General features: G+C 36.9%; 1 protein-coding gene across 1 annotated transcript in view; it reads left to right on the plus strand.

Moving 5' to 3' along the window:
- The window catches only part of BMP6 (bone morphogenetic protein 6), a 171589-nt gene that overhangs the window by 131614 nt on the left and 22139 nt on the right, over positions 1–17836 (plus strand). The window contains exon 2 of the mRNA XM_090269859.1: positions 7101–7293. Coding sequence (XP_090125985.1) covers positions 7101–7293 — 193 coding nt within the window. The remainder of the gene's footprint in view (positions 1–7100; positions 7294–17836) is intronic.

Genomic DNA, 17836 nt, shown 5'->3' on the forward strand with positions numbered 1-17836 from the left:
TTGCAACATAAAAGTCAATAGGCTTTGTTACAGCCCTTGGAAGACTAGCCAGAACTGTGCTTGTTGCCTAAAATTAAATAAACTTGTGCCATGGCATGAAAAATTGTTTAGAGTAGTCAAAGGAATGGAAATTTTAAAAGTTCAAAATTTTCAACTTGGATGTACAAGTAGAAGCATGAAACACTTGGAAAATATAGAATTTGAATTAACGATTGAGAAAGTCCAGTTAGTGGGAAAATAATAAATGTGACTACTCTTAAATGTATTAAGTAGAAATTATGCTATTATTTTTCTTCCCGCTCTCCTCTTCCTTTTCTCTTTTATATTTGCAGTGGAAATAGATGGTATCTTTATTTTTCTCTAGACAATTTTAATTGAAATAATACAGACTTTGGGATGATATTAAAAAATGTCTCTATTAAAATATCTACATTGTAACCAAATTAAGCAGTAGTGAGGGGAAAAAAGAAGAAAATGACCATCAGTAAGATGAATCAAGAGAAAAGGAATTCACAAATAAACAATATTAGAATTAAAGAATCATAGAGCAGATATTTTAAAATGGAATACTTTGAAAAACCTTATGGTGATAAATTTGAAAAATTTAACCCAAATTGATAAACTTCTAGAAAGTGCACACTGAGTTAAAAAGAAATAGATACCTTGAATATCTTTATACATTTAAAGGAAAATGAATGAGTAATGAAAAATGTTCACCAAAAGAACTTATTCCCAAAGCAAGAATAACTTAAAACCAAATAACACTGTATGAGGTGAGACCATCACCAGTGGCACTGATGAACACAGACACAAAAATTCTAAACCATAAATACAAAAAGTAGCAGAACAAATGATGTGATACCTTAAGGTCAATGTAATAGACTGTGTTTGTGTTCCCCCATAATTCATAGGGTTGGAACTTGAATCCCCAGTGAGGTAGTATTAGGAGGTGGGGTCTTTGGGAGGTGCTTAGGTCTAGATGATGTAGTGAGGGTGGAGCCCCATGATGGAATTAGCATCCTTCTAGGAAGAGAAAGAGACTAGAGCTCACCTTGTGACGCATGCACCAAGGAAGGCTGTGTGAAGACAGAAGAAGGAAGAGAGTCCTTGCCAAGAACCTGACCATGCTGGCACCCTGATCTCATAGAACTTCCAGCTTCCAGAACTCTGAGAAATAGATGTTTTATGTTTAAGCCACTCAGTCTGTGGCATTTTTGTTTTAGCAACCTGAACTCAATGAGATAGTCAAGGAGGCAGTCAGCTAAGCTTTCTTAATAGGTTCAATAATTTGTAATGTATCTCTTCCTAAATGAGCATCTCAACTTTTTCTGATTTTAAAGGAAGTGGTTTGAATGTATCACCATTCATAATACTGTTAGCTGTGGGTTTTTAATATAGACTTAATATCAGGTTAATGGAGTTCTTTCCTTTCTATTTCTGCTTTGCTAGTCTAGAAGAGATTTAAGAGACAGAACAACCAAGTGGAATGAATGAACCCTGTTTGGCTCTTGATTCCAATAAGCCAGTGTAAAAAGACAGTTTTTGAGATATTTGAGAAAATTTGATTATCGATTGAGTATTGGAAGACAATGAAGAATTATGTTGACTTCCATGTGACCATGCATTGTGATCATGTAATAAAATGTCTATTTTTTTATTGTGATAAAATATGCATCATAACAAAATTTACCACTTTAGTGATTTTTTTAATGTGTAAGTTCTGTAATATTAAGTACATTCACATTTTTGTCCAACCACCACCACCATCCATCTCCAGAACCTTTTCATCTACCCAAACTGAAGCTCTGTACTCTTTAAACAAGTACTCTCCATTGCCACCCTCCAGGCCCTGGTAATCACTGTTCTACATTCTGTCTCTGTGGCTTATTTCACTTAGCATAATGTCTTTAAGGTTCATACATGTTGTAACATGTGTCATAATTTCATTCCTTTTTAAGTCCAAATCATATTCCATTGTATGTATTTGCCACAAGTTATTTATCCATTCATCTGTTGATTGATACTTGAGTTGTCTCCACCTTTTGGTTTTGTAAATAATGCTGCTATAAACATAGATGTGCAATATCTGTGCAAGTCCCTACTTTCACTTTTTGATGATAAATACACAGAAGTGGAATTGCTGAATCGTGTGATGATTCTATGTTTAATTTTTTGAAGACTCTTGACACTGTTTTCCACAGCAGCTGCACCGTTTTTCATTCTCACCAGCAATGTACTTTTTTCACATCACTTGTTGAGAAAATGCCTATGATTTTAATAGAGCTATATGAGGCAGATGGAGCTGAAGGAGAAGACTTACTAGTCACCCATTGTCTGAAGAGCAGCCATGCCCTATCAGCTCCCTGCCAGTTGACAGGTAGTGTGGTCATCTGCCTATGCTGCCTTCACTCTTAGCTGTGACTGTGCCTATATTTCCCACATAAAACGTCCATCATGTCTCAACTTTGACTTTAAGGGAAAAAAGAAAAACTAAACACTCTATGATTTAGTGATACATGCATATATAGTGAAAGGCAGAGGAGAAATGAGAAAGTGCATGTATAAGGCAAGGGAATGTTAGACACTATTCCTCATGCATATGGGCTGGGGGGAAGCGTCAGAGAGGAATACACAGTATTGGTCATGTTCCAGTTTTTAAGTTGAGTGCTGGTTTTCTTGGTGCTTTGTTATTGTGCTTTGTTACCTCCATACATTACATATATTCTTTTGTGTGTATAATATTACATAATTTACATTTTAAATCTTAAACCAGTAATGTTTACTCCTTAGTACTGTGACTCTACATATTGGTCAAAGGTCTGGGCCTGGTTTGAAATTTCAAATGGTATAGTCTGAGGCAAAAAAAAAAAAAAAAAAAAAAAAAAAAAAATAGGGTGAGTTTTATAAAGCTAAATTTATTAAATTTTGAGGATTGTATGTATTCTTCAATTATGACCTTCCTTTTTTATTTGGTGTTAGAAGGACCTTTAGAAATCAAATTGTAGAGTTAAAGGAACACAGTTTGTTGTCTTGTTTTATTGTACTTACAAATGGCAAACAGAAAAAGTAGGTGACCTTGTGTAAGGTCATTATCATTAAAAAACATTTTCACTAGTCCTTGAAATGAAAAATTCTAGGAATTATTGCCTTGGAGAACACAGCACTATATCCAGTAGCCAAGTACCAAGGCTGATGATACTCAAAATGGTGATTTCATTTGCTGCCCCTTTCACAGAATGCATCTCTAACTTTAAAAGCTAACTTAATAGAAGTATTTATCAGTCCTATCTAATGACTCATGAATAAACTTAAGTTACTCAGTATTGACGTACTCTAAGCTCAGAGGAGCCAGATTCTCAAATATCAGTTAATGATAACTACAACTGACATTTAGTGAGTACTTACTCTACCATTGACTATTTTGTATAGATTGTCATACTTAATCTTCAGAAATGTTATTATTCCAATTTAACTGATAACTGGAAATTTGACTGATATCTTGCTCAGCATCATATAAGTAAGAAGAAAGGGGGCCCAGAATACAATAGCAGTTTGGCAGTTTGACACTTCATCAACACTCTTAATTGCCTACCACCAATGGATCACTGTTGAAAAGCCAGATGCTAGGGGCTGCAAAATAGGTACTGAGTGCTGAATTCAGGACTCAGCCCTCTATCATACTTCTTGAACTCTCTAAAATTTAAGGAGTTCAGAATCATATAGCTTTAATGGGGAATGCTAAGCTAATTGGAAATATTACTATTTCACCATTGTGGTCTTCAAGTGCATGTGTAGGCAGTGACCTAATTGTGCTTAGTTTTTGCATCCCTAAGAGACATTAACAAAACACATTGTGTAAATTCAATTGGAGGAAAAGATTGGGGAAGAAGGGAGGAGTTCCAAGCAAACTCCAGTGACCAATGGCTGTGGTGTCATGGGGACAGTGAGGAAGCTGATTCATCTTCCAGCTAAAAGGCATGAGGAGAGTAGAGACATCAGGAGACAGCAGAGTAAAAAATTTTGGTAAAAGAACTTAAAAGCAAGTGGGTGGCAATCAGCGACACATGGGGCTGAGGAGGCCATGAGAAGGATAAAGAAAAAGCAGAAGAAAGTTCAGAGCGCTTCAACATAATGTTGTCTAGGTAGAGGACAAGTGAGAAAATGCACACAGAAGGCAGTGAGTTCTAATCCACATTGCAATAAAATGGAGGCTTTAAACTAGTTTTCTGTTTTCTCATTTCTAGATTTTTCTCTCTCTCTTCACATCAGTCTGTGAGCATTTGCCAGGATTCTTTCTCATCCATACATTTTGCTTCCCAGCATTTCAAAATTCTTATTAAGAATTTCATGTAATTTCCCCCTTCCCTAGGAAGATCAGACTTCCCTATTTTCTTCATCTCCCTCTGTTATTCTCTCCTGTGCTCCCTGCTCTTCTTGTGTTAGTTGCCTATTACTATAAATCAAGTCACCCAGAACAAAGTGGCTTAAAATATTAAAATAATAAAATATTATTATCTTTCACAGTCTTGTGAAATGACTAAGTTCAACTGGGCAAGTCTCTCTCTAGGCATCTCATGCAATTGTAGCGAGAGGTGGCTGGGGCATGAGTCATCAAAAAGTTTCACGGGATTGGATGTCTGAGGTGTATCTTCATAACATGTCTGGTGCCTCTGCTGAGATGGCTGGGGACTGATTGGACTCTTCCCTCCTTTCCTCCTTCCTCTCTGTCTTTCTGCCTCTTCATGGACCAACCACACAGCCTCTCCACACCATTAGCTTGGGCTTCCTCATAGCGCGGAGGTTTCAAAGCAGTTGGACTTCTTACATTGTAGATTTCTTTCCTCACACAAGCATTCCAGGAAGCATAAGTGGAAGGAAGTTTAAAATGTATGATCTAGACTGTAAAGTCAGTCAGCACCAGGGCTGACTGCATTTTGCTGGTCCAAAGAAGGTCACAGGGCCAGCCCAGAACCACCCCAGGGGAAGGAGACCACCAGGGATGTGAATTCAGGAAAGTATAGTTTATTGAGGGTGGTGCATCTCTCCAAAGACTAGCTACCACATTTCTCATTTATTGACATTTCTGTCCCTTTCTTTGCTCCTTTTAACTGAAATCTCTTGTTACTATCTCATATCTTGCTTCATGTTTATATTTTTTCTTTCTAATTAAGAGCAACTGAAAGACTTCTTTGAGGAGTCCTTAAGCATTCTCTCAAGCAAATGTTAAGAATATATTTTCATTTAGTGATATTAAAATTTAAGCACCCAAAAGGCCCTATAGAAAAGCTGTGTGACTATTTTGTAGAAAACCTCTTTGGGAAATCAGATTTGATTCACTTTTAAACAACGATGATAACATATGAAACTTAAAAGGCAGATCAGTTTTAGGGAAAAGTGATACACCATCATGTGTGGGTGGCCTTGGGTGAACTCCCCAACAATATTGCTTTTCATACTTAGCCACTAATTAGAAAACCTGCTCTCTTGTTGGGACTGAACCATGGTTTACTTTCTGGTTAGATCTTTTTTTTTACTTATATTCAAGCTCTTACATAATCCAAAACTTGTCCTTTTGTAACTCCCCTCCCCACAAATTAAAAGAGAGAGGGAGAGAGGAGAGAACTTGAATCTAAGAGATTTGTTGCATAGTCACACGGCAGTTTTATAAATTCTTTATTTAAAACCTCATACCTATAGATGGTTTAACTTACCCTAGCTTCTGCAAATGCCATTGAGGTCTTAAGTTCTTGTAAAGAATTATTGGATTTTTTTTTTTTCCTTAAAGAAGCTAAATCCCCAAAGCTTTTCTCTGGTGATTATGAAGAACAACACATGTTAGAGAAAGTGGGCAGTTGGAGGTGGCAAATAATTTGATTGTTTTCTACCCACAAGCTCTGGGAAAACTGTGCCATCAAAGATTAATTTGCTCATGATATTTCACTGCTGTTGCCATTAAGAACAAAACTAACAGGGACAGCAGGCAGAAGCATTTCTGAAGTCTGGGGGATAGAGTTGAGGGTAGATGGTGGGAAGAAGAGCACTTCTTTTTTCTCTAAAATGATTACGAGTTAAGCATCTGAGGTTGATAACATGTCTCTCACATAGACTATATAGACGTCTGATAGCTGACTGAAAAATGATTATTAGTAGTTGTAGTTTTTCATGGTTTGTCTTCTCTTCAAGCAGGGAAAAGATTTCATTTAAAAAAAACAGCTTTTATACTCAATCCTTTCCCAGTTTTAAGAAAAGCATCAGAAAATAGCAGGTTTCCCCATTAGTAATTTGCTTCCACAGCTCCGTTTTCGTACTTGGGTTCTACAAGCAGATTAAATGGAGATTCCATTAGCTTCACAGCACAATGGGTGCCCCCCGCCCCCCAATGCCTCCCAGTCCTTCGGCCCTCAGGTCCCACTAGCAGAGGTGGGGCAGTAAACTTCAGTTAGGGCAACATTTTCTATGAAGTTTTACTCTCAACTTTTTAACAAAAATTTCCACTGAACAGCAGCAGGTATAACTTGAAGACCACTTGGAACTTCAGGCCTAGACAAAATGCACTGCTTGTTGCTCCCCCCACCAGCATGACACCTGCCACGTGGGCTCAGGCTACCCGTGGTCACATCCGCTGCTGATGGGGTGAGATGAACTGACCTGAGGGGAGGGGAGCAAAGCAGCAGGAAGGAAATGGGGCTGGGAGGGGATGATGGCCAGGATCACCAGACACATTCTTAGTCACTGTTTTCTTAATTCTCACAACTCCCCTTTGAAGTCATAATGTTCCCGTTTTTTGCAGATGAAGAAACCTGAGGCCAAGAATTTAAATAACTTGATTTCATGCAACTTAGTTAAACTAGAGTATTTAAAGTATTTAAATGAAATAAAAGCTTAGAATTTTATTTAATTCTTGGGTAAAATAAAGGATTTTAATCCCAGCCTGCCTGACAACCTACCCAATTTTCTTTCCTCCACTCAAATCCCTCTAATAAACCCTTGATACTCTGTAATCCACTTATGAATTAAAATGAGAGACTTTCTTTTGAGGTGAGCCTTTGGCACTTAGTCAAGTAACAATAGTTGTCACTCTCTCTTGTTTAATCTTATAGTGGAGTACGACAAGGAGTTCTCCCCTCGCCAGCGACACCACAAAGAGTTCAAGTTCAACTTATCCCAGATTCCTGAGGGTGAGGCGGTGACGGCTGCAGAATTCCGAATCTACAAGGACTGTGTTGTGGGGAGTTTTAAAAACCAAACTTTTCTTATCAGCATTTATCAAGTCTTACAAGAGCATCAGCACAGGTATGAAGGCTCAAGGAAACCCAAAGGGTGGGCCTGGCCCCCATTTCTCACCCTGTCATCCTATAACCCCAAGTGTGTCTGTGGAAGATGATTTGGAGTTCAGGGCTGGCCATGAGCACGGTGAGGGGTGTGTTCTAAATGGCAGTGTTTAGGCAGGAGGAAGATTTTTTGCAATTAAGTTGCAGACTTTTTCCAAATGGTTTTCTTTTCTTAAGCAAGCCAGTAGACAGTATTTACTAAGAATCCTTTGTGATCAGAGAACACATGACTTACTGGGAATGAAATGTTTCCCATTATTGTTCAGTCCCTACTTTGAATGATGCGTCAGGGTGGTTAAAATAACTTCACACATGAAAATTATGTAAGGATGCTTACAAATGATACTAATTCAAGTGAATAGAAGGCAATGTATTTGTGCTTATTATGTATACATATATTATATAATATGTGTGATATGTATTTGAGTAAATGAGTGTGTGTGTGTGTGTGTGTGTGTGAAATGTATTCTTTATCATTTGAATACAAGGGAATGAATCTACGGCCATACCACCCTGAACGTGCCCGATCTCATCTGAATATAAGGGAATGATAGACTTTTTTTTCTGTGTCTGCATTATTCTTATTTCCTGATGCCAAACCATTTTATAAAACAACTGCAATGAAGTACGTTCGTGGGGCTTGCTCACAATTAAAAGAACAAAAAAACAAACTTCCATGGAGTGATATTTGGAGGAAGGACTGAGGGTGAAGTATTACAGCAGTTATTTCAAACCTATAGCACACAGAAAACAAGCCAATGACCTTGAATTTTGCTTACTATTTAGAGGTCAGTTTAGTGGTTTGGGGAGGGTGGAGCACCTGACGCACAGTAGGTTAGCATTGCTGTACACTCAGTGTGCGTGAGGTGGAAGCTTGGCGGCGTGAGGGACGACAGCCTGGCAGCCAGATGGTGGATGTGAGGATAAACACTAAAGGGAGAGAGTACAGACAGGGAGGGAACACCACACTTTCAGACTCTGCAAGGGATTTGCCCCCTTTGGCTTTATCAACCAAGTCTTGCTTTTGGTCTTGGAAGTCTATTAACTTCCCAAGAATGTCTGAAGGTTTAGCAATGACTTTAGTTTATCCTGAAATTATAAATCTGTGTATGGGTCTGTCACAAATATGCACACTAGAATAATAACAAATGTTAACTTGCCCCATAAAAGGTTTATTTTAGTTTTGAGAGTACTGTCAACATTTGGCCCTTATGCATATTCAAATCTCTAAGGAGGGAAATAAAGAAGAAGGAAGGACACTTGCCAGGTTTTGTGGACACATCATGGTGTTGAACATACACACTGATGGTTGTATGTGAATTCTTGCTGGAGCAGTAAAATTATAAGTAAAATATAGTCATTGTGGTATCTTTGTAATAGACCAAAAATTCAGAATGAATGGGAAGTTTTATTTTCACTCCTTAATAAAAGTATATTCAGTGACTTATCCTTTAAAGGTCTCTTTTGAAAAGTAAATTATTTGTTGCTAGATTTTCATCTTTCAATACTTCAGAGACAATTGATGTTCAGTGATTTGTTGGAACTGCTTTAGCCATTGGTTTTCACTCTTCCTAATTATTTGTCTTATTATGTTTTTCTGGTAGAAATAACCTCCTGGTAACTTTCCGGCTCAGAACTTTGCTCAGAAGGCATGGTTTTCTCTGTCCTGAAGGAAAAGCTTTATAGTGAAAACACTAGATTGTGGGTTTTGTGACTATAAAATTTTTTTAATTATTATTTTTAAAAAGAGAGCTAGCAGACCATTTGTAAGGTTTATATTGAACTTCAGCCAAAAATGAACAGCTGCCTTGTGCTTAAAATGGTGGTGTCGTACTTCCTCGAGGCCAGCAGTGGGTTTGGAAAACAAAATCTCAAACTGTCCCAACCTTTGATGGCTCTCTGTCAAAGCAGAGTTGTAATTTCTCTGCCTTCTAGGATGAGGATATTTGGCAATGGGATGTGTTTAATTTTATGCAGAGGAAAGGGAAAATACTAGGAGGATTGGGAGCATTTCATGCTTTTGAAGGGTTTCAGGTTGGCCAGGAGATTTTTTTTCTTATCGGTGGGCCAGGAGCCCAGGCCTCCTGCGGTCTCCCAGTGTCTTTCCAGAGGCTCCAGATTTAACTGCAGGGCTCCTGGGGAAGGTTTGATCTCCCCATCTGTACCGTCTTGGGGTGTCTTGGCTGAAAATTATTCTCCAGGCTTGTAAAGAAACTTATTTGTCTAATCTGTGTTCCAGTGAAATTTGTAGTATGTGATGGATGAACTTGTTTTAACAAATATTTGTGTTGCAAAATAGTCGGCCTCCTTGCAAAAAAAAAAAAAAAAAAAAAAAAAAGGCAGGTTTTTCAATGTCCTCATATACTCAGCTGAGACAGAATAAGTTATGTGTTGGGCCTCCTGATATAAAGGGACAGTTAGAAAAGATTCTTGGAAGATAGGCCGTTGCTGTGATCTCTACAGAAATGTATTCCTCAGACTGATAAGAAATCAATGGACCAGGTAAGTTCAGAAAATGACTACTTGAATAGATGGTACTTGGAGTACCACGTATTTGAGGGAAACATTTGATACTTTATTCAAAGCCTCAGAATAAGCCCTGAGATGGAATCGAAGTCTTGAAAAGGCCTGAGCAGAGTAAGATCAGCCTCCAGCAGTGTGCACAGTTAAACTGGAGGAGCACAAACGCCTTTGCACTTGATTTTTAAATGTACTCTGTGCTGTCGTGTGGTGTTTATACTTTTAAGATGAGTTTGGTGTTAACATCTGATGTTATAAATCATTATGTTTTTATGATAATCCCAGTAAAAATTAGCATTTGTGTAGTACTTAGAATTTGGAAAAGAGCTTCTCATATATTCCCTCATTAGGATTTAACCATGATCCCATCAGATAAGCAGGTCGGGCATATTGCCTATTAGAGAATGAAGCATGTCCCATGTGAATTTTGCCAAGTCCAAATTATGCCTAAACTTCTGTCTTCCGTGCTTCCCCAAAGTCACCTCGATGACATGGGGACAGTTCCCACTGGCATGCTCCACAACTCCATCTTCTTAGCCTTGATGGGAATATCCTAAGGATGCTTCTCTTTGGGTGGCAAGTGAGACAGTTCTCTCGCAGGTGAAAATGTGTCTGTCAGGCCTTGGTACGTTGACTTTCAACGACTTCCTATGAAAAACCTTTGCAAACTTTTGTTGATCTATTGATTAAACATTGATCTATTAGCAGTTTTTCTAGAGGAGAGATATGAAGGAGAAGAAAGACTAGAATAAATTTATACAGAAGTATTTGTACTTATTCACAGTATCATACATTTATCCATTTACTTCACTGTTTTCTACTGCATCTCATACACAGTAAGGTGTCTTCACACTTGGAGTGGAAAGGCTGCTCCGAATAACCTTTGACCTTCCCTATTCATGTATGGTAGCATGTTGCTTATCATAACATGTGCTCATGATCTTTACTTCTGTAGCACCTTTAGGTTAATAGTGCAATTCTGAGACCTTTAAAGAATGTCATGTTCATCTACATTTCTTATTTGGCTAAAGACATGCTTTTACTGGTTTTAATTGATTTTGTATACTTAGAAGTCAAAGAGCATCTCCTGAGAGTCAGCCAGAAATTTTAACAGAGGAACACACTCAGCATCTAAAAGATAGTCCTGTTTGGTACATGAATTGACCCCACTTAACTCTGCTAGTTTTGAAATGCCATGTGCTATTCCATATGTTTTGGTGATTGCATTGCTTGGTAGTGATTGCCTATCTTGTGTATATGATGACTCTTTCATGTTCTCTCATGGTTCATTTAAAGTAAGAAATAATCACCAAATTTAAAATGTATTATTCCTAGTATAAGCAGTACCATAACTTATTCCTCAGTTTGCAAACAGGCAAATTTTTAAAATATATATATATTTTTTTGAGTTTGATTACAACAGGGTGGGGCAAAAGTAATTTACAGTTGTGAGTACAGAAAACAGTTTATTCTTGCATTATTATTTATTAATTATTGTGTTATTTTCCATATGAACAACTGTAAATCTACATTTTCCCCACCCTGTATGTTTTACCCTAACTTCAGCGTATTTAGGATGTGAAGAAATACATCTTTGAATCAAGAAAACAGGGAAATATTCTGTAGAGTTGGTTTTCAAAACTGAGAAAGATTTCCTTAGGACAGCCCAAAGGCCATGCTCTAGGGTCCCAGGAAAAATACCAGACTGAATCATGGCTTACACTAAATTTTTGACAAAATTCACCAATTCTGACCTATTTTACAGATAGAATATAATTGTTGCAGGAGAGAAAATAACCGTCAAAGAGCAAATACACATTTTCCCAGAACTTTTAGTTTGATATGAGACTCTGAACCCTTCATAGATAGGAACCACAGGAGTAAGTGAGGAAGAGGTGTGGAGATGAGCTCTGGTTTAGACATGTTTGCATCATGGTAGGGATGCCCAGGAGGCGATGGGTTATGGTAGTGCTTAGCTCAGCAGAATGAACTGAACTATAGTAGTAGATATTTGAAATCACATGTGAGATGCCAAAGTTGATTAGATATCCCAGCTGTGTGAGAACAGAAAAACCGAATTGACCCAGTACAATTTGTTGAAAATAATTTTTGTTTTTATTATACTTTCATAGCATCTTCATCCCAAATCAGGTGATAACACATGTGTGGGTCTGTTTCTGGGATCTTTATTTTGTACAATTGGTTAACTTTTTTCTTCTTCCACCAATACTGCACCTGTAATTCTTTTAGTTTTTCAGGAAGGCTTGATGTCTATGTGTAAGTTCTCCAAATTTATATCTTGAGATTTTTCTTGGCTATATATGGATCTTTGCATTTCCATATAAATTGTAAAATAGGTATTTCAATTTCCACAAAAGAAAATTTATGGGCTTCTGATTGAAATTGCTTTAGCCTAGAAGTTAATTTGGGAAGAATTGGCTCTTACCAATATTGAGTGTTTTAATTGAAGAATATGGTATTTATTTAGACTTTCTTTAATTTCTCTCAACAATATTTTGTAGTTTTTGTGTATTGAGTATTTTTATTAGAATTACTCTAGGTATTTAAGTTTATGATACTGTCAATGGTATTATTAGCTTTAAAAAATTTTAGTGTCTAATTGTTCTTTGCTCTCATGTAGAAATACAATTGAATTTGTATATTGTTCTTTTATCTAGCAACCTTGCAAATTCATGTATAAGTTCTAATAATTTTCCTGTGCAGTGGTCTGGAAATTCTGTAAGTATAATCATGCTATCTATAAATATCGGTTTTATTTCTTCCTTTGTAATTCTTATATTTTTTGATTATTTATTTTGTTGTTGTTGTTGTTGTTGTTGTTGTTGTGCTAGCTGGACATAATGTTGATTCCACTTAGATTTCTGTCAGGTTTCTAATCTCTGTCATATTTCACAACTAAGGGGGGGATAGAGGAAGAATTAATAATTTACCATTAAGGATGATGTTTCCTATAAATGTTCTTGTAAATACTCTTTATTTGATTAATGAAATTCTTCTCTATTCATAGTTTGCTAAGAGTTTTTTAAATTAGAAATTTGTGTAAAATTTTATCAAAATATTTTCTTGAATTTTTGGAGATAATATGATTTTTCTCCTTTATAGTGTTAATGTAATATACTACATTAAAGAGTTTCAGTTGTTAAACCAACTTCAAATCCCTGGAGCAGGCCCAAGTTGTGACTCATAATCCTCTTTATATAAAGCTAGATTCAAAAATCATGTCTGCTAACTATTATTTGGATCATCTATAGATCTATTTCCATTATATGTTTTTTCCCTTGATTTTCCCTCATTTGGTTTTATTTCCTAGAATATCTGATAATTAAAAAAATTAAATTCTTGGTATTATTTACAAAAAATAGTTCTAGTTATTATCTTCTCCCAGACTGGATTTTATTTTCTTCTAGAAAGCAGACAAAATGCAAGCATATTACCTTGTTCTTTTTGTCCCAGTTGAGGCTGGGTTTCAGGATGTGTTAGGGCTCATCTTTCCCTAGTTTTCCCTTTCTCCTAGAGGTTAGCCTTTTAGGGGTCTCAGCTGAAGATTTAGGATGTTTACCAGAGCCCATCTTCCTTGGTGGGCTCTGAACTCTAATTTTTAATTCCTCAGCATTGTAAGAATGCCAAGAAGTCTGCTTTGCTTTTTATCCTCTAAGCAGTTTCTTTTTGCTTGTTTTCTCAGCTTCTTACTCCATGCATACACAGCTTAATATTTGGCAAAATACTGGAGTTCTAGGCAGCCAGAACTTGAAGAGCCAAGGTCCTGGAGGAAGTGAACCCAAACTTCTATGAGATCACTCTTATGAGCTCACTTCTATGCAGCCCCTTTCCTCTGGGACTTTAGTCCTTCAAGTCCTACCTATCTTAAACTCCAGTGGTCTTCAGCCAGTGACATTGCTCCAAACTCTAGACTTCTGCTCCTTTCTGTTTGGCATCTATGCCTCATACAAAGAATTAACAAATGCCTTGAGGTGAAAAGCCAACAGCAAATATAGGGCTTACCTTAATGCATTTCCCTCCTGTCTGAGATCTTGAATCATCATGTATTGACTGTGTTAGTTTCGGTGAGATAACTTCAAACAGGTTTCTATAAAAAAACTTGTTCTTAGTGGGAGTGTTAGTTTGATACATTATAGCCAGAAACATATATCTCTGAAGTGTCGTATTTTTATTTGGGAATCTTTATAATGAATTCCCACAAATGTTGATATTTGATTTATAACCAAATAATGTAGTTCTGAAAACAAGACCTGAACCCAGTAGTTGATCCAGTTCCAGGATCTAAGAGGATAGTTTCCTTGGAAAAGCATTTTTTATAGACTGATTGCTCTATGAATTCTGTTGCATTTTAAGAGCTGCCTGGTGAAGTGGAGAGTGACCTTTATCATCACTGAGATAAAAGGGAGATATCTGAGACTATTTTCTGTTTTGAAGAGAAGGGCAAATTTGAGAAAGGCAGGATAGGAGAACACTATTGTAGTTTGTTAGAAGAAAATCAAAGCCTTTTATCACCATGTGCAGCCACACCTGTTTCTCTTTCTGTATCTGGCTTTCACAGGTATGATCCTCAGGGACTCCTGAAATTTACTTCTGACTTGATAATCTCTGGCACACTCATTGTGGGCCTCAGGCAAGCATTGAACTTTTCAGTATTTGTTCCTTTGCCCCTGAAAAAGGGAGAACACAACTAACCCACAGCTCAGGTTATGTAACTAGTTAGTTTTAGCTTTTTAGTGGAGTGCATATTATTTATACTTAGATCATAGGTTCAAAAAGTTTCCAAACCTTGTTCCTCAGTCTATGTATGTTCTATTTTTTATGCAAAGGCACAGAGTAGAAAAGAATGTTTCAGAGAGGAATTAAAGTTTTAATAAAGAATTGCATGCACTCAAAAGAATAATACATTTGGGGCAAAGGAAACTCTTGTTTGGGAACTGCTTATCCACTTGGTAAACATGAAAGAGAAAAGGAAATCAATTTTTATTTCTGGAAACTATGGTTTCTGTCTTATCCACTCCTAGAAATGAATTGCTTTGGTGTACCCCTCCTTACCAGTATGGCCAGCTCTGTGGGAGGCAGGCCATGGTAGTAGTTAAGCTTATTTTATGAAACACCTTTTAAAAAAATCACAACTTAACATTACTTTTGCTGCTTTGTTTCCCCATATTGGACAAGGATATGGAAATTTAGGATTGGTGATAAAAACTAAAACATGTAAAATTTGCACCTAACATGTATAACCAGTGGCAGAACTCTGTTCAATCTGTGCTTGGTCACTAGGGCATGTTGGAGTATACTCCAGTGTTTGGAAACATTATTCTGTTTATGTAGCCAAAGAGTACAGGTTAGGTGGCCATGAATTTATATAAAATAACCTTTTACCTTCCCCTTTCTCTCATCGTAGACACATAGAAGCAAGCCTTCTCATGATACTGCTACCTTGGAGTTGGTCTTACCTGTGATTTCAATTACAGGTATCCCCCATATAACATGACACTTCTGTAACATGGTTAGAGACTTGGTCCCCCCCCATATAACATGATACGTCTATAACACGGTTTCACTCTAACATAGTACGACTGTAGAAGATATCCAAGAATTGCTGGTAGAAGAAGAAACTGGTGAAGCAATTTTGGTAGAAATGACATCTGGAATGTGCCAAGATAACTTAGGAGACAACAGCACTGATGAAAACAAAGAAGTTAAACAGTTTACTCTAAAAAGCGTAAAGAAAGACCTAGACTTAGCCGAACAGTTACAGTCATATTTCTTAAATGAAGATCCTTGCACTGAAAAGAGCCAAAGTTTAAGAGAGAACTTCAAAAGTGCTTAGCACCATATAACAAAATTTATAAAGATCTCTCCGCTAAAAGCAAGCAATCTAAAATAACAGATTTTTTTGCAAAAAGTAGAGCATAGAAATCAAGATAATACTGAAGAAAGTTCAGAGGATAAGGATATATTGTCAAAAAGAAAACACATTTGGTTAATGGAGTTTGGTAGTGATGATGAAGAAAAGATTACTTAATTCATATTAATACGTAATACTTTTAATGAAAATTGCTTTAATAAAGATATTTCTCTTAATTATAAAAATATAATAGTATGTTTTTAAAAATTTTTGGAACCTAATCCACCTTTTTGTATTAGCTCTCTGTTTTGTATAACAGACTCTCATAACACGGCATTTGTTAGGAACTTAACAACCATGTTATATGGGAGTAACCTTTATTAGTCTGGGTTGATAACTCTCTGAGGGTAAGGTCAATCCAAAGACAATCCAATCTGACATTTACTTGTGGAGCAGTTCACGTTTGCTTTGCACTTTTTAAGGAGAGAAACAATAAATCTTGAGAACAGATAGCTTTGAACCTTAAAAAGCAGGTGAAGTTAATACTACCCATATTTAGGAGAGAGGAAGCATGACCCAATGATTCCACTTCTGGGAATATATCCAAAGGAACCCAAAACACTGATTCAGAAGAATATATGTACGCCTTATTCATTGCAGTTCACTTACAATAGCCAAAATGGAAGCAGCTCAAGTGCCCATCAGTAGATGAGTGGATAAAACAGCTACGGTACATTTACAAAATGGAATACTACTTGGCTGTAAAAAAAAAAAAAAAAACGGAAATCTTACCTTTTGCAACAGCATGGATGGACCTGGACAGTGTTATGCTAAGTGAAATAAGCCAGTCAGAGAAAGACAGGTGCCATATGATTTCATTTATATGTGGGATATAATGAACAAAATAAACTAACAAACAAAATAGAAATAGACTCATAGATACAGAGAATAGACTGACAGCTGTCAAGGGGAGAGGGGTTGCAGGGCCAACTGAAGAAGGTAACGGGATTAAGGAAAAGAACGCATAGACACTGACAACAGTATGGTGATTACCAGGGAGACAGGGGGTGGGGGGAGGTCGAGGAGGGTAAAGCAGGGATAAATGGTAATGGAAGGAGACTTGACTTGGGGTGGTGAACACACAATATGATACACAAATGATGTCTTATAGAATTGTACACCTGAAACCTATACCTATATTATTTTATTAAACAATGTCACCCCAATAAACTCAACAAAAAAAGAAAGTAGAGGGAGTATGTTGTAGGTCAATGGCTTTCAAAGTTTTGTCCCTAGATCAGCAGCTTCAGCATCACCTGGGAACCTATTAGAAGCAAATTCTCAGGTTCCACCCCAGGAACTCTGGGGTAGGCCTAGCAGTCTGCATGTTAACTAGTTCTCAGGGGATCTTGATGCAGGCTGAACTAGAGAACCACTGCTCTAATGGCTAAGAACATATGTAACACTTGAATCAAATTGACTGGTTTCAAATCCCAGCTCTGCACTCACTGGCTATGTGACTATGAGCAAACTACTTAATCTCACTATTTCTCAGTGTCCTTATCTGCCAAATGGTGATGTTGTTAATACTCTTTATGGTGGCTGTGGAGAGTTAGCATATGTAAGAGCACTTAGTACAGCCAGATAGTAAACACCATGTAAGGGCTTGCTATGTTAATATTCAGACAGCAAAGTGACTTGTTTTGGTTTGTTGAAGATGAAATATCCCTTAGAGAGTTAAGGTGACTTTGATATTTGAAACTTCTCTTCACACTATGCTCATCCTTGGGGTGAAATATGGTAATATCAAGTGGAATAAGATCAATGAGAACTTAGCTAATTATATAATAATAATGTCCATCCATCCATATTGCTCAGATCATATGTGCGTGTATGTGCATAGCAGTTTACCCTGAGTTGTACTGCTATCTTTTCAATCCTATTTCTTTTCTCCTTTAAGTGGTAAAATTTTAGACACAATCCTTCATATATGATACATTATATAAAGAAAAAGTACAAATCTTTACTAATTTTCTAAAGTGATTAATTTTTGACTTTCATTCAGTTTGAAAATTGAATTTTTATTGCATGAAGTTGGTTCATCAGTGCATGA

The sequence above is a fragment of the Furipterus horrens genome, unplaced genomic scaffold, assembly GCF_987537825.1.
Source record: "Furipterus horrens unplaced genomic scaffold, mFurHor1.1.pri manual_scaffold_3, whole genome shotgun sequence".
NCBI lineage: Eukaryota > Metazoa > Chordata > Mammalia > Chiroptera > Furipteridae > Furipterus > Furipterus horrens.